At 59.7% G+C, this 16731-nt stretch overlaps 1 protein-coding gene across 8 annotated transcripts in view; it reads left to right on the forward strand.

Moving 5' to 3' along the window:
* The window catches only part of ABCA7 (ATP binding cassette subfamily A member 7), an 18479-nt gene continuing 1748 nt past the window's right edge, over positions 1-16731 (forward strand). For 2 of the 8 annotated variants that reach the window (XM_061423381.1, XM_061423385.1), the window contains exons 1-41: positions 1732-2015; positions 2102-2195; positions 2372-2513; positions 2591-2709; positions 2846-2922; positions 3198-3278; positions 3513-3723; positions 3817-3956; positions 4227-4343; positions 4568-4735; positions 4877-5094; positions 5381-5557; positions 5892-6114; positions 6250-6471; positions 6567-6768; positions 7024-7134; positions 7356-7527; positions 7908-8039; positions 8138-8277; positions 8499-8636; positions 8812-8996; positions 9089-9161; positions 9518-9720; positions 9978-10026; positions 10233-10337; positions 10413-10567; positions 10787-10911; positions 10998-11096; positions 11230-11517; positions 11738-11770; positions 11873-12050; positions 12137-12306; positions 12728-12905; positions 13141-13256; positions 13525-13669; positions 13763-13886; positions 14246-14375; positions 14447-14567; positions 14656-14718; positions 15732-15838; positions 16057-16198. In XM_061423381.1, coding sequence (XP_061279365.1) covers positions 1950-2015; positions 2102-2195; positions 2372-2513; positions 2591-2709; positions 2846-2922; positions 3198-3278; positions 3513-3723; positions 3817-3956; positions 4227-4343; positions 4568-4735; positions 4877-5094; positions 5381-5557; positions 5892-6114; positions 6250-6471; positions 6567-6768; positions 7024-7134; positions 7356-7527; positions 7908-8039; positions 8138-8277; positions 8499-8636; positions 8812-8996; positions 9089-9161; positions 9518-9720; positions 9978-10026; positions 10233-10337; positions 10413-10567; positions 10787-10911; positions 10998-11096; positions 11230-11517; positions 11738-11770; positions 11873-12050; positions 12137-12306; positions 12728-12905; positions 13141-13256; positions 13525-13669; positions 13763-13886; positions 14246-14375; positions 14447-14567; positions 14656-14718; positions 15732-15838; positions 16057-16198 — 5739 coding nt within the window. In that variant the 5' untranslated portion in view covers positions 1732-1949. The other 6 variants (XM_061423383.1, XM_061423382.1, XM_061423384.1 and 3 more) reach the window with 6 other exon arrangements.

Raw genomic sequence — 16731 nt, forward strand, 5'->3', positions numbered from 1 at the left:
AGTGGGTCCTCAGGACTGCAGCTTCATCCAGCCTACAGGCCTTAGTGCATTTACTCCTCACAGAGGAGTTCTATCCTGACAAACTCCTCTTCATCCTCAAAGCCCCATCAGCAACAACCCCTTTCTGGAGCCCTTCCCACACTGCTCACCCTTCCCAGCACCTTCAGAGCTGTGGATTCACACACTTGTTTCATTTTCATCATTATCTTGTGAAATATATCCAATTTCCTGGAAGGAGAAACTTCTGGAGGTTTTCTTCAAAATCGGGGTGACCATTATGACGCCAGATTCTAATCTTAGAATGTTGAGGGCCACCTCCCCCTCTGCTATAGCCTGGCCCACTGTAGGGACCGAGGAATGTTTGTGGAATGAATGAATGAACAAATGATTCTAGTCAAACTCCCCTTTTCTGGATGGACAAATAGAGTCCCAGGGTACCAGGGCGAGTTTGGTTAGGACTGGGGCCCCCTCTGGAGAAAGAGGGGAGAAAGAGATCTGAGACCAAGAGCTGCGGTATTGCAGGCGGTTATGCAACGTGCAAAGAGCCTGGAGATTTTGTGCCGAGGACAACCTGTGCGAGTTGACCCGGGCGCTCCTCCTCCTCGCGGTGATGCAGCAAGAAAAGAGCGATCCCTTTAAGAAACCCGGCTCGGCGCGGCCTCGCTGTGACACCGCCTCCCGCGTTAGCGCGAGGGGCTCCAGCTGGCCAGGTCTTTGAGTGGCGCATATAGAAGCCAATGGGAGTGGACGGGGCGGGGCTATGCCCGAGACCGGCGGCCGCAGGCCCCGGGTGCTAGGTACTATCCGCAGCTGGGGCGCCTCGCCAGCGGCAAGGGCTCCTCTTAAAGGAGCCGCTCTCCGCGGCCGCTGCGGAGGGTAGGGAAAAGGGAGAGAGCTGGGGGCTGGAATGGTGGGAAGGTCCTGAGAGGATGCCGAGGTGCGGATGGGTAGAAGGGAGGCAGATTCCGTGGGAATTAAAGGGTGTGGCCCGAATCTAGACTCTCACTCATTTTCACTCCCTGGCCGGGGGGTGTTGGAAGCTGCAGAATTGACCACTAATTTTCCAAGAGGAGGTTGGGCAATAGACTCACCTACCTGCAGCCGCTCTCCCAGTTGATACGCCGCTAAGCTCTCTCCCCCATTTTACCAATAGAAAAACTGAGGCCGCTCCCCGCCCCCCGATCCCATTTGTAAATGAGTCCTGAAGTGGGGGTCAGGGGTCCTGGGTCCATTCCCTGTCCTTCTGGCGGCCTCAGTTTCTCCGTGTGTACGATGATGAAGTAGGCCAGGCTGGACTCCAAGCAAGGTACACTATCAATAATAGCTGCTTCCAGAAGCGCCCCTGCTTCTTACTCATTTTCTGGATCTTGGGGTTCTTCTGAGCGACGAATAGTACGTGACGGGTGGGCAGAGCTGGAGCCCCCTTCCAGCTGGGTGACTCGCCTCTCTGGTGGCCTGGGATAGCCCTTCTTCCAGACAGCAGTATAAAATACTCCTAGCTATCATTATTGGAGAAGAGAGGGGGGAAAGGGAATCCTTGCCTGGGTTAAGGATGAGGCTGGGGGACGGGACCTGGAAGCCCCCCCACCCCAGGAGGGCTTAGGGTGGAGCCTGATAATGAAAGAGTTAAGCCTAGGCTCCGCCCCCTGCAGGATAAATTCCCCGCCTTTGGGACCCCAGCTGCTGCTCTGGAGGAAGCGACAGATCCCGCGCAACCAATCAGATGTGAGGAAGGATTCGAGCAGGTCTCCCGTTGGCTTACTCCACCCCTCCGGAGAATAGAGCCCCTTTAATAAGCACCTACTGTTTTCTTGGCTCCAAGCAGAGCTTCCAAGAATGCTGAGCAATGAAATAGATGATGAGGTTCAGAGAGGAACAGAGAGTTGCCCGCAAGCACACAGTACGTCCTCAGCTTGACCTCTCCGTCCTGTCTGCTGTCCATTTCCACCATGGCCTTCTGGACACAGCTGATGCTGCTGCTTTGGAAGAATTTCCTATATCGCAGGAGGCAGCCGGTAATGTCCAGTCGGGTGGGCCGGGGGTGGGGCGGCCCACAGCCCCCCATAGGCCGCCACTCCCCAAGCCTATTCTGCCCCCGCAGATCCAACTCTTGGTGGAGTTGTTGTGGCCGCTCTTTCTCTTCTTCATCCTGGTGGCCGTTCGCCATTCCCACCCCCCACTCGAGCAGCATGAATGTAAGCCCCCAAGCGTCCAGAGCTTTGGGGTTAGGATTAGCAGTGGTCACTCTATGCACAGGGGCCCCAGTGAGAACCCGGAGCACAGACCGGACGCTCAAATAATGGCTGAGGGGGGCACTCTGTCACTGGGGGTGGGGACTCAGCCAAGAACCCCACACCTGGTGTCCCTGCAGGTCATTTTCCCAACAAGCCGCTGCCCTCAGCAGGCACCATCCCTTGGCTCCAGGGCCTCATCTGCAATGTGAACAACACCTGCTTCCCGTGGCAAACCCCTGGCGAGGAGCCTGGGGTCCTCAGCAACTTCAAGGACTCCCTGTAAACCACTGGGAGCGGCGGGACAGGGGTGGGCAGCTTCGCCTAGCCTCCGCCTCCAGCCTTCTCTCTGTATCCAGGGTTTCGCGGCTCCTGGCAGATGCTCGCACTGTTTTGGGGGGCCCCAGTGCCCATAGGATGCTAGCTAGCCTGAGAAAGCTGATGCCCATTCTGAAGGCTGCACACACAGCCCGAGCAAGTAAGAAGGCGGGCCTGTGGTAGGCGGGACTGGGCTCTGCGCCTCCACCTGATGGCACAGCTTGGAGTGGGACAAGTGGGACATGGCTCCAGCTAAACTTGGCCTCACCCTGGTCTTCTGTGCTTTACTCCCTCAGCCTTTCCTTGGCCCAGTGAGCAGCCCAAGGAGGGATTGTCCCTGGCCACTCAGCTGCTGGGGACACTGCTGCAAGGGGTGAGGTGGGGACAAGGCAAGATCTGGGACCCTGACCTCACCAAGTCTCACCCTGCCCCTTTCAGGGGCCAGCTTCCAGGCCTTTGCCTGGGCCTTCCCTGCAGTGATATTCCTTAGATTCCAGCCCTGAGACCTTGAACAAGCTCAGGTGCCTCTTGGAGCCTTAGTTTCTCTGTTAGTAAAATGAGGCTATGATTGCATGGATCCCTTGGGAACTTGGATCCCGAGTAAGACGTCCGCAAACCTCATTGTCATCTTGTCATCTTTCTTCCCAGGAGTCCCTGGGCTCTGTGCTGGGTCATGCCCAGGAGTCCGTGGGCAGCCTTGTGGAGACTGCAGAGGACATGGCCCAGGAGGTAGGAGGCCAATGCAGTCTCCGCCCCTGCCAGGAAACTAGAGGGGTGGGCTGCAGGAAGGGGAGAGGACAGAGCAACCCTGGGCACCTGTCCTCAGTAGTTGTATGGGGGTACTAGGGCAGAAAGAGAGGGCAAGGGTGCTCCTGGTGGAGGGCCCTGCCCTGGTTATAGCTTGGTGGTGGGGTCACATGGAAGGGAAGCCTGCCCAACCCTCTGGTGACCCCCCTCCTCCAGCTCCTGGAGCTGCCCAGCCTGGGAGAGCTGTGGGCCCTGCTACAGAGACCCCACAGGCCAGGTGGTCCCCTGGAGGCGGTGGCAGAAGCCCTCTGCAGTGCCAGGGGGCCCAGCAAACCAGGCGGGCCCTCCCTCAACTGGTATGAGGCCAGTGACCTGAAGGAGCTTGTGGGGCAGGAGCCAGCGCAGGCCCTGCGGGACAACAGCCTGAGTGAGTGACCAACCTGGTTTCTACCCCTCTCCCTGGGGAAGCAGGGCCAGGACGTGGGCACAGGGCCTCATGGTGCTCCCACCCTGGCCCTAGGCCCCACCTGCGCTGAGCTGACGGGGGGCCTGGACACCCACCCCCTGTCCCGCCTACTTTGGAGGCGCCTGAAGCCGCTGGTCCTGGGGAAAGTACTGTTCACGCCTGACACACCCTTCACCCGGCAGATCATGGCCCAGGTGACAGTGCGAGGGGCCCTCAGTCCCAGCCTCGGCTGAGGAGGAGAGAGCCAGGCCACAGGAGAGCTCTGAGTCCCGAGACTGGCTGCTCCTGGGCTGGGTCCAGGATGCGGGGTTTGAAATGGAGGGATTGCCAGATTTCAGACAGTGCTCAGAGGTGCAGGATAGAGCATAGGGGAGAAGGCAAGAGGGGTGGGCAGGGGGCTTCACTAGAGGGAAGGGTCATGAACGGCTAAGGCTAGTGTGGACCTCAGCACCCACCTCTTCCAGGTCAACCGAACTTTCCAGGAGCTGGCGCTGTTGAAGGACATCCAGGAGGTGTGGGGGCTGCTGGGACCCCAGCTCTTCAACTTCCTGAACGATAGTGCCAATGTCGCCATGCTACAGGTGGGGCCAGGACAGGAGTGGGAGAGGGGTGTGGGGGGCGGGGGTGTGTGGCAGCAGGGTCACCCCTGATGAGGATTTGGGAGAAGGGCAGGGACTTCCAGGCGAGGGTGTGGAGGTGGGGAGTGGTATCCACGGTGAGCTCAGGCCGCTCACTGGGATGGAAAGAGGGGTAACAGGCCCTGAACGTCCAATGCAGACCCCCATCTTCTCTGACACCCCTACAGAGGCTCCTGCAGATCCAGGACAAGGGAAGGAGGCAGCCAAGACCTGGAGGTGGGGCCAGAGTGGAAGCTCTTCGTGCTTTTCTGAATCCCCGCAGCGGTGGCTACAGCTGGCAGAAGGCCCACGCTGATGTGGGACACCTGGCGGTCACACTGGGCCGTGTGATGGAGGTGAGGGACCGTCCACCTGGGAAAACATCTCCGAGGGGAGAGGCAGCCCTGCTGAGGGCCTCTTAGGAGGAAGCGCGGCTCCGCCCTCAGGTCCAGGGGAGGACCCTGGGGCCTCGAACTCACGCCCAGGTTCCTCCGCAGTGCGTGACTCTGGACAAGCTGGAGGCCGCCCCTTCAGAGGCCGCCCTGGTGGAGCGGGCCCTGAAGCTGCTCTCCGAGCACCGTTTCTGGGCCGGCATCGTCTTCTTGGGGCCCGAGGACTCCCCGGACCCCGCGCAGTCCCCAGGCCCTGGCCACGTGCGCATCAAGATCCGCATGGATATCGATGATGTCGAAAGAACCAATAAGATCAAGGACAGGTGGGGGGCCTTGTGGGTCGGAACCAGAGGGGGAGTGCTAGGGAGCATCTCACCTATCAGAGATCTTGGTAGGTGGGGCCCAAGTCCTTAGACCAATAGGAACCCACGATGGGCGGGGTTTATGGTGTGATGGGCACAGCCAAGGGCTTGGTGGGTGGGGTCAATGCCTTGGCTTCTGGGATAAGATTAAAGCACTTGGCAGGTGGGTCTAGGTAGTTTGTACACAGGTGAGGGCGGAGCTAAAGTTGTGATGGGCAGGTCCCAGCTACTCCCATACTTCTTTCAGGTTTTGGGACCCCGGTCCGGCCGCTGACCCCCTGACGGACCTGCGCTACGTGTGGGGTGGCTTCGTGTACCTGCAGGACCTGCTGGAGCGCGCAGCCGTGCGCGTGCTCACAGGCACCACCCCCCATGCCGGCCTCTACCTCCAGCAGATGCCCTACCCCTGCTATGTGGACGATACGTGAGCACCCTTTCCTCACTTCTCCCAGATGCCAGATCCTGGGTCTCAGGGTGGGGGCCTGGGTGCCATCTGGAATATTCACGCAGTCAAGGCTGAGAACTACGGTTCAGAGGGACCACTCCCCGTGACCTTGTAGCTGGAGGAGCCGGGATCCTTCAGGGTCTGGGGTCTCTGGATACAGGGAGAACGTAACCTGACAGCACCATCAGGAGTCCGAGGACAAGGAAGGGCCAATGTCCTCGCCGCACCTTGGGGTCCCAGGGCGGGAACTGTCGTGCCAGATGGGGGCAGCGCGGGGGTCTTTGGCATCCACCGCAGCTGCCCACTGCCCCAGGTTCCTGCGCGTGCTGAGCCGGTCACTGCCACTCTTCCTGACACTGGCTTGGATCTACTCTGTGGCGTTGACGGTGAAGGCCGTGGTGCGTGAGAAGGAGACTCGGCTGCGCTACACGATGCGCGCCATGGGGCTCAGCGCCACTGCACTGTGGCTGGGCTGGTTCCTCAGCTGCCTCGGGCCCTTCCTCCTCAGCACCGCGCTGCTTGTGCTGGTACTCAAGGTGCGTGCACCCCCGCCTTGCCGACTCGGGACTGGTGCGTGTGTACGGGGAGGTAACGGGCAGGGGGCACTTCGCGGGGTTGCGCGTCCCTAGGCGAATCCGCGCTCTCCCTCCAGCTCCCTTGTCCTCCTGCAGCTCGGAGACATCCTCCCCTACAGCCACCCGGGGGTGCTGTTCCTGTTCTTGGCGGCTTTCGCTGTGGCCACAGTGGTCCAGAGTTTCTTGCTGAGCGCCTTTTTCTCCCGCGCGAACTTGGCAGCCGCCTGTGGGGGTCTTGCCTACTTCGTACTCTATCTGCCCTACGTGCTGTGCGTGGCCTGGAGGGACCAGCTGCCAATGGGCGGCCGCGTAGCCGCGGTGAGAGCCGGGCCGTGTGGGTGCAGGGGTGCTTCACCCTTAGCTGCCCTTGTTTGCTGACCTACCTACCCGCCGCTACCCGCCCCCACCCATAGAGCCTTCTGTCGCCCGTGGCCTTCGGTTTTGGCTGCGAGAGCCTGGCGCTGCTGGAGGAGCAGGGCGAGGGCGCGCAGTGGCACAACTTGGGCACCGGGCCTACAGCAGATGTCTTCAGCTTGGCCCAGGTCTCTGGCCTTCTGTTGCTCGATGCTGCTCTCTATGGCCTTGCCACTTGGTACCTGGAGGCGGTGTGCCCAGGTGGGCCGTAGGAGACGCAGGGGAGACTGGGCTGAGGGCGGCGCGGACGGGGTGGGGCTGAGGGGGCCTGGAATACAGATGAAAGGGTGGGTCTTCCTGGCACCTGCGCACTGGTGGCTGTGCTTGAGGGACGGCCTGGGGCAGGCAGGCAGGTGGGCGGGGCTTCCTGGTTACCCCTTACCTGCATCCCTGCATCCCAGGTGGGCACACTCCAGGGGGAGCGCCTCAGGGATAACTGAGCACCACTCCCCACAGGCGAGTATGGGATCCCCGAACCGTGGAACTTTCCCTTTCGGAGGAGCTACTGGTTTGGGTCTCAGACCCCCAAGGGTCCTGCCCCAGTTCTGACCGCACAGGACCCCAAGGGTAAGGCCCAACAAACCTTGGCTGTCACTTCCCTGTCTGGATTCTCAGCCCCTACAAAACCCAGGTCCTCATGGATCCCAATTCTCTGGACTTTCCCAGGTCCTGAGGCTCCCCTAACTCCCACAGACCCCAGCCCCACAAGTCCCTGACTCCACAGACCAGCTTGAACAGTCCCCAGGCTTCTGAGGGCGCCCATAACTGAGTCTGCCCTCCTTCCTCAGTGCTGGTGGAGGAGGCGCCCCCTGGCCTGATTCCGGGGGTCTCCATACGCGGCCTGGAAAAGCGCTTTGCTGGCAACCCGCAGCCGGCGCTGTGCGGACTCAGCCTGGACTTCTACCAGGGCCACATTACCGCCTTCCTGGGCCACAATGGGGCTGGCAAAACGACCACAATGTGAGCAGCCATCACTCCTTTCCCCTCACAGCTCCCCTCCCCTCCAGCTCCTCTTCTTGGGTCTCAACTTGCACACTTGTTCAAGGGAAAGGACCTCTGGGGTCAGAAGGTCCCTATCTGTACAGTGACAGAGGACCCTGATGCCCCCCTGCAGCCCCCCAGCCCCAGTTCCCTTTGGACCTCCCCTGTAGTTCACTTTGGATCCACAGTAGGCAGGTGATGAATATTTTCTCTGAGCTTCGTCTTCCCTCCCCTGTAAAATGGGAACATAATACCTCTTTGGTCTGGGCATACAGTAGGTGCCCTGTAAATGCTGGTACCTCTGCTCTGGGAGCCTCAGCCTCCCCTCTGAAGCTGCTCTGAGACCCCTGCACCTGCAGGTCCATCCTGAGTGGCCTCTTTCCACCCACGGCTGGCTCCGCCTCTGTCCTGGGCCACGACGTCCGGACCAGCATGGTAGCCATCCGGCCCTGCCTGGGTGTCTGCCCGCAGTACAACGTGCTCTTTGACCTGTGAGTCTCCATGGGCATGGCAGTGGGGGTGCTGGGTGCTTTCTGGGGCCTTGCCTGCCATGGTAACTCCCCCCATTGTCTTTTGTACACGGCCTCAGACTGACTGTGGATGAGCACATCTGGTTCTATGGGCGGTTGAAGGGTCTGAGCGCAGCTGCCGTGGGTCCCGAGCAGGACCGGCTGCTGCAGGACATGGGGCTGATCCCCAAGAGGCATGCACAGACTCATCACCTGTCAGGTGAGCCTGGACTTGGGGGAGCCTCCAGGTCTGCAGAGATGAGGCTGGGGGGTGGTGCTGGGACTTTATATTGAGGACTGTGGGATGCCAGAGGAGATGGGCAGACTTGGGGACCCAGGAGGAATCAGGCACTGTGGTCCAGGTGGGTAGGGAAAGGTACAGGAAGAAGGGAGGCAGCCCTGCCCAAGACTGTGGAGATCTTGACCCCTGTCCCAACCCAGGCGGGATGCAGCGGAAGCTCTCAGTGGCCATTGCCTTTGTGGGTGGCTCCCAAGTTGTTATCCTGGATGAGCCCACAGCTGGTGTGGACCCCACTTCCCGTCGAGGCATCTGGGAGCTACTGCTCAAATATCGTGAAGGTAAGACCTGGGAGTGGCCTGAGATTTCCCTGGATGCTGATTGAAAGGTCAGATCTTTCTGACAAAGAGGTGATGGAAGATGGGGTTTTGAGTGATAAGTAGGAGTTTACTGCATGGGGCAGGGACCACAGCTTGGGCAGCCTGATGACATGTGTGGGTTGGGTCCCCTGCCTAGGTCGCACACTGATCCTCTCCACCCACCACCTGGATGAGGCGGAGCTGTTGGGAGACAGGGTGGCGGTAGTGGCAGGGGGCCGCCTGTGCTGCTGTGGCTCTCCTCTGTTCCTGCGACGTCACTTGGGCTCCGGATACTACCTGACCTTGGCCAAGGGTCCCCCGCCTCTGGCGACCAGCAAAAAGGTGAGGGCTGGAACTAACCTCCGACCGACCCCAGTTCTTAAGACCCCATCCAGGCGCGATGGCCATGGCAGCTGGTGCCCCTCTGCCCCCAGGGTGAAGCCGGCTTGAAGAACAGCATGGATGCTGGGCAGAAAAGGGAGCCAGGCAGCCAGGCCAGCTCTGCCGGTGAGGGCGGGGGTGGGAGAGCCTGAGTGAGGGGCTGTGGATGGGGCTGGGAGAGCCAGAGGGAGGGGCCAGTGGGGGGGCAGTGACTTGGTTCAGGGCAACAGGCCTGACGACCCCAGGCTTGACCCCTGACCTGACCCCTGAGCTGAGCTGACACACAAACCTACCTCTGACCCTGAGTGGACTCTGGCCCTGACCCCAGGTCAAGTCCTGCCATTGGGTGCTTAATCCTGACCTCCTCTGCCCTCAGGGACTGGTCCCTTGTGGGTCACCCAAGCCCCTTCCTCAAGGGGGTAGGGCAGGAGCCAGGGCAACATGGGACCCCAGGGCCCCTGACATGCCTGCCGCCCACCTAGGTGCAGCCCAGCTGTGGGCCATAGTGCAGCGCCACGTGCCCGGCACATGGCTGGTCAAGGATCTGCCACATGAGCTGGTGCTGGCGCTGCCCTACAAGGGTGCCCTGGATGGCAGCTTCGCTGAGCTCTTCCATGATCTGGACCAGCGGCTGGGGGAGCTGGGACTGGCTGGCTATGGGATCTCTGACACCAGCCTGGAGGAGGTGTGGCTGCTGGATGAGGTGGGGGGCAGGAGGAGGGCTGCCTGGAGGAGGTGGTGCCTGGAAGGATGAAGAAGAGTCTGCCTGTGGACACCTGGGTGTCCCAGGGAGGAGGCAGGGCCCACATGGAGGCCTGGAGGCTCAGAGGCCCTCAGGGAGGCTTGGGGACCCCCAGTGTTTGAGGGATATGTGGCCCTTGAGTCCCCCTCCCTCTTGTGTGTCCCCAGGCTCTGTCTGAGCCCCCTGCTTTGTCTTCCCAGATCTTCTTGAAGGTGGTGGAGGATTGTGCTGTGGACGCAGGCCCAGAGGGTATGCCTGCAGGCCCCTGTCCTAACCCCTCACCCTGGTCCAGAGTCCAACCTGACTTTAGACCAAGTCCCCACTCTTGCCTAACATGACCCAACCTACAGCCCTGACCTCCACCCTGATTCCTGACCCCTCCTTTGTGAGCCTTGACACTGGCCCAGACCCCAGGCCAAACACTAAGCCTGACCCCAACACTGGTGACTTTGCAGATGGTAGGCCCAGGCAGGGCCCGTGCTTGGGTATTGCTCATCCCGATGCGACTAGGAAGCTCCAGGTTCCGCCAGAAGAGACAGCCCTGGAGAATGGAGGGCTGGGTGAGTTGTCCCTGCCCCACCCTGTGGCCCTTCCTGGTCCCCAGGGCCGAGCACTGACCTTCCCATCCCCCACAGTTGGCTCTGCCCCTGAGACACAGGCACTACAGGGCTCTGGGCCGACCACCGCAGGCCGCGTACACAGCTGGGCGCTCACCTACCAGCAACTCCGGGCCTTACTTCTCAAGCGTTTCCTGCTTGCCCGCCGCAGCCGCCGTGGCCTGTTTGCTCAGGTGAGGGGCCACCTAGTAGGGGAGTGTGGGGGAAGCCCCTTGGTGTCTTTCTTACACTCTACGACCTAATTCATCCCCATAAGCCCAGGTGTATGCCCCACTTTGAACACTTTTATTGAGAGCACTGGGGAGCCATGGATGGTTCTAGAACAGGATCAGGGAAGGCTGCAGGTGAGCCTGGCAGCCAATGGGTGGGGAACTGATGGGCTGGCCCTTCAGATTGTGCTACCTGCCCTCTTCGTGGGCCTGGCGCTGGTGTTCAGCCTCATTGCACCCCCATTTGGATACTACCCAGCTCTGCAGCTGAGCCCCAGCATGTATGGCTCCCAGGTGTCCTTCTTCAGGTAGGTGCAGAGGAGAGGGGCCTGGTGGGGAGAAGGGGCCCAGGGGCCTGTGGGCACAGCCCTGACCCTGCACCCACTATACACAGTGATGACACTCCAGGGGACCCTGAACACGCCCGCCTGCTCGAGGCCCTGCTGGAGGAGGCTGGACTGGAGGAGCCTTACCTGAAAAGTAACTCCAGCAGGTGAGGGCCCTCCAGCCTGGGCCTGGCTCCTCTCTGGCCTCGGTTTCCCTGTCTGGGCTCTGGAGCATCCCCCATGCCTGGTTGGGAGCAGGGGGCCTCCAGTCCCACCCCCACCCTGCTCCTACCCCCACAGGGCACCAGCATGCGCACGGCCTGCCCTCTGCCACTTCTCGGTGCCTGATGTCCCTGCGGACGTGGCTGAGGTCTTGGCCAGTGGCAACTGGACCCCGGAGTCTCCATCCCCCGCCTGCCAGTGCAGCCAGCCTGGTGCCCGCCGCCTGCTGCCTGACTGCCCTGCTGCGGCCGGTGGTCCCCCGCCACCCCAGGCGCCAACCAGCTCTGGTGAAGTGGTCCAGAACTTAACAGGCCGAAACCTGTCTGACTTCCTGGTCAAGACCTACCCGCGCCTGGTGCGCCAAGGGTGAGCACCACCCTGGACTTGGCGTGGCCAGCTGTAGCAGGGGTCCAGTGGGGAGGATGTGGTACAGTCCTGGGAGGGGTTGGGGGGATGCCCAGGCTGGGGCTCTGGTCTGGGGCCTACTGGGGGCCCTCTGTGCCTCCTTCTTTTAATTTGTCTCACTCAACTCACCAGCATCTTTGTCTCTGTCCCACTCACCTCTCTGTGTCTGTCTCTCTCACAGCCTGAAGACCAAGAAATGGGTGAATGAGGTCAGGTAAGGAGGGTCCCTTGCATGGGTTCCTTTCCTGTGCCCTCTGCCTGCCTGCCGCCCCACCCTCCCAACCCTCAGCTGTCTCCCACCTCCACTGCCCCTCAGGTATGGGGGCTTCTCCCTGGAGGGCCGAGACCCAGGCCTGCCCTCGGGCTTGGAGGTAGGCCGCTCCCTGGAGGAACTGCGGGCACTGCTGAACCCCGCACCAGGCGAGGCCCTCGACCACCTCCTGAACAATCTCACAGCATGGGCTGTTGGTCTGGACACTCAAGATGGCCTCAAGGTGGTAACTGGCGGTGGCCAGCTGGCACTGTGGTGGGGGAGGTCTGATCCCAGGTCACTGACCCCTTGGCCCCAATTCCATCACAGATCTGGTTTAACAACAAGGGCTGGCACGCCATGGTGGCCTTTGTAAACCGAGCCAACAACGCTCTCCTGCGTGCCCACCTGCCACCAGGCTCCTCCCACCATGCCCACAGCATCACCACGCTCAATCACCCCCTGAACCTCACCAAGGAGCAGTTGTCTGAGGCTGCACTGTGAGTGCCCCTACCCCGTGTGTCCCGCCGCCTTGTGTGCCACTCCACCCTGCGTGTCCCCCTGTCCCATGTATCCCCCCACCCCGGTTGGTCTCTCTGTTGTTTCTGGTGGTGGAAGCTGAAGTTACGCTCTGCCACACTCTTGCTGTGTAAACAGAGAACAAGAACTTCCCCTCTCCACCCCTTAGGCCAGGGTAATGGGGCATCATCAGGCTTCATGGGCTGCAGTCTCCCCCATCTGCCTGCACGTCCTTGTCACATCCACTTCTATCCTACTAGAGACCTGGACGATCTCTCCCTGCCTAACAGTTCAAAATGGCTCAGGACATTCCCCACCAGCTGTGTCTAGCCCTGGGGACCTCAGTCCCATCAGTGGTGAGCACAGCTCCTCTCTGAGCAGCTCATGCCCCTTCACTCCCAGGATGGCCTCCTCGGTGGACGTGCTTGTCTCCATCTGCGTGGTCTTCGCCATGTCCTTTGTCCCGGCCAGCTTCATCCTTGTCCTCATTGACGAGCGTGTCACCCGAGCCAAACACCTGCAGTGCATGGGGGGCCTGCCCCCCACTCTCTACTGGCTTGGCAACTTTCTCTGGGACATGGTACGCAGACCGCCTGGAGGGTTGGGGGCCCTGCCACCACTTGCCACTGCCTCTTCTGGCCCTTTCTGGTCAGGAACTTGTCTAGGATGGCACCACTGAAGTCTTGGGGATGATGGAGACCTCGTCCTATTATCCAAAGCACAGGGAGGTTGGGGTGGGACACAATGCCAAGGATGCCTGTGGGCTTCCCTGGTAGCTCAGCATACTGAAGGTATAACCACCATCTCCAATGCAGTGTAACTACTTGGTGTCAGCGTGCATCGTGGTGCTCATCTTTTTGGCCTTCCAGCAGAGGGCGTATGTGGCCCCTGCCAACCTGCCTGCCCTCCTGCTGTTGCTACTACTGTATGGGTGAGGTTCCCAGCCCCTCCAGGACTTGTTCTCCCTCAACTCTGCTGAGGGAGCTGGGACTCTATAGCAGATCCTAAGGAGAGATATGGAGATCTGAGAGGACTCCAAGTGTGATCTTATTCAGGGGTATGCCAAGGAGGCCTTAAAAGCTCATCTTGACCTGACCATGTTACAGAGGTCTACAACACAGTTTGGGATGGGAGATCTATATTCTTCTCAGGGCTGCTCAGCCTGTCTGGCAATAACAGTGGCTCCTGTTCCCCCTCAGCTGGTCGATCACGCCACTCATGTACCCAGCCTCCTTCTTCTTCTCCGTGCCCAGCACAGCCTATGTTGTGCTCACCTGCATCAATCTCTTCATTGGTATCAATGGCAGCATGGCCACCTTCGTGCTTGAGCTCTTCTCTGATCAGGTGGGACCCACAAGGCTGGGCCGTGGGTTGGGGTCAGACTGGGCCTCAGCCTCGGCTTCTGACCCACCTCCTTCTTAATCTGCCCCTGAGCAGAAGTTGCAGAAGGTGAGCCGGATCCTGAAACAGGTCTTCCTTATCTTTCCTCACTTCTGCTTGGGCCGGGGCCTCATCGACATGGTGCGGAACCAGGCCATGGCTGATGCCTTTGAGCGCTTGGGTGAGAACTTCTCTCCAGGAGGGGAAGTGCCAGACAAGAGTCAATCCTACAGTGTAGGGACAAACAGCAGCCCCTAGGAAGAGAACTTGAGGTCTTAGATGACCTGGAAGGGTGGGTAGGCAAAGTTAAAAGTGCAGCAAAGCAGCCATAAAAGTTAACTCCATCTTGGTCATGTCACAAGAGGTCTAAGGCACTAAATAAAGGAGGTGGCAATGCCACTGTTTTCCATGCCAATTAGACCTCAGTTGAGTGTCTATTCAGCTTGGTGCTTTCCCTTAAGAACCCAAGGTGACCTGAATGGGGAGAGGCCCAGTAACCAAGACCCTAAAATGACCCTATCCCTCTTTGTGTCCCCACAGGAGAGGGGTATTTCCAGTCGCCCCTGCGTTGGGAGGTGGTCGGCAAGAACCTCTTGGCCATGTTCATACAGGGGCCAATCTTCCTCCTCTTTACATTACTGCTTCAGCACCACAACCGCCTCCTACCACAGTCAGTGGGGACCAGGGAGGGTGGCAGGGACTGGGGTCTCGCTCTGGGCCCACTCATATCTCTGTCCTTAGACCCAAGCTGAGGCCGTTACCCGCCCTGGGAGAGGAGGATGAGGATGTGGCCCGTGAGCGGGAACGGGTAGTACAAGGGGCCACCCAGGGGGATGTGTTGGTACTGAGGGACCTGACCAAGGTGGGTGTGGGTTGGGGGGCCTCCACTGCTGGGTTGGGGGGGCCTCCACTGGCCCACCCACCTTTCTCATGGACTTCCATCCTCCCAGGTGTACCCTGGGCAGAGGACACCAGCTGTTGACCGCCTGTGCCTGGGGATCCCCCCTGGTGAGGTAAGTCCAGGTGGTGCAAGGGTGAGACACTGCCCTATTGTACGCCCACTGGTCTTTACCATGTTTGTGTCTACCTCCCCCTATGGAACACCTACTCTGTCTGTTGTCCTATACTGAGTACCTACTGGCTGTCAGTATTTGAGCTCCTATTTAGAGCCAACAAATATGAAGCTCCTATTGCATGGTTACATTTATTGATCCCCACTGTGTGCAATAGGATTAACAAGATCTTAGTGAGGATAAATTTGTTATTGAACACCTACTGGCCTCCCATACATGTGCCAGTTACTATGTGCACCTACTATATGTTAGCATTTATTGAGTACCAACTGTATACAGTAAAGCTTGTTGAACCCCCCCACCATTGGTGTACCAAAAGTGTATTGAATGCCACCTTTGTGATGATCAACTTTTATCAAACACCAACATTTATGAGTCCATACTTTATATGTATTAAGCACTTGCTCACAACCAATATTTAGTAGGCACCTGCTCTGTACCAATGCACATTCAAGCAACTACTTTGTGCAAACTTGTCTGCTGTGGTCCATTTCCTGGCCACCTACTAGGGGCTAGCACACACCTGTGAAAACCTGTGGTGTGTTGGTATAAATTGCCATCACTCTTTAGCAAATGCCTACTGTGTTCAGTCAACCTCTCCATCTTGGGTTGACTGTGTGCCCAGCATGAATTCTCACCAGGTGCTCTTGCTGTCGGTACCCACTGCATGGCAGGAAACATTCAGCCAACTCTTGCCTCAATATTTATGGAGCACTGACTGCAAGTGACCTTTATAGAACATCTACTGTGTCCATTGATTAAATACATGCTGTGTGTCATCTAGCACTTCTGCTATGTGACAGCTTGTGCCCACTCACACACCCCAGTATCTGCCCAGGGATCCCCTTGCCCACAGCCCTCCCAGTGGAAGCTGAGAAACCTGTCCCAGAAGTCAGAGATGCTGGGACAATTGTCCGGGCTTCTATGAGTGCCTTCTGTGGGTATACCTGCAGTGTTTCGGGCTGCTGGGCGTGAACGGAGCAGGGAAAACATCCACATTCCGCATGGTGACTGGGGACACGCTGCCCAGTGGGGGTGAGGCCATTCTGGAAGGCCACAGGTGAGGGGCTCCTGGGCTCTTGTTCCTCCCCACCTTCCCCTGCTCTCGCATATATGGACAGGATCAGCCTGGCCTTGAGTCCCCCTGCAATGGACCCGGCCCTGAGTTACCTCCTGTCCCTTATCAGGGTGGGTGAGCCCCAAGGCCCCTGCTTGCCCCTCGCATGGCCAGGGCCAGCCAGTGCCCTGAGTTCCCTGTCCCCCATCCCCCATCCCCAGCGTGGCCCAGGAACCGGCTGCAGCTCACCGCCGCATGGGCTACTGCCCTCAGTCGGATGCCATCTTCGAGCTGCTGACCGGTCGTGAGCACCTGGAGCTGTATGCACGCCTGCGAGGAGTCCCCGAAGCCCAAGTTGCCCAGGTGATCACTCTCCCCACTAACCCCTCCGGTCCCCACCCCAATCTCTCCCTTGGACCACAGTCTCTGCTGCTCTCGGTCCCCTGACCTTAGGTCCTCTGGCCCTGCCCTGCCCTCCCTGAGCGCCTACACACTCATTGGGTCCACCCCCACACCCCCAGCCCTTCCCACCATCCTCAGGCTGCACTCGCCCGGTCTCTGCTTAGGGGCCCGCCCCTTCTCTCTTAGACCTTCCTGGCTGTGGCCCCGCCTACTTTCACCTCCGGGTTAGGGCTTCGCTTCCGGCCACCAGGCCAGGCCCTGCCTCTCCTGGTCTGGCCCCGTCTCCAGTCGCAGCCCCGCCCCGTATTGGCTCTGGCCCCACCCTCTTTAGTTACCTTCCCACGGTATCCCCGGGCTTCCCTGGTGGCTCAGCCGGTTAAGAATCCGCCTGCAATGCAAGAGCTCTGGGTTCGATCCCTGTGTCAGGAAGATCCTCGGAAAAGGAAATGGCATCCCACTCCAGTATTCTTGCTTGGGAAATCCCATGGACAGCG

Source organism: Bos javanicus, chromosome 7 (assembly GCF_032452875.1).
Source record: "Bos javanicus breed banteng chromosome 7, ARS-OSU_banteng_1.0, whole genome shotgun sequence".
In the NCBI taxonomy this organism is placed as follows: Eukaryota; Metazoa; Chordata; class Mammalia; order Artiodactyla; family Bovidae; genus Bos; species Bos javanicus.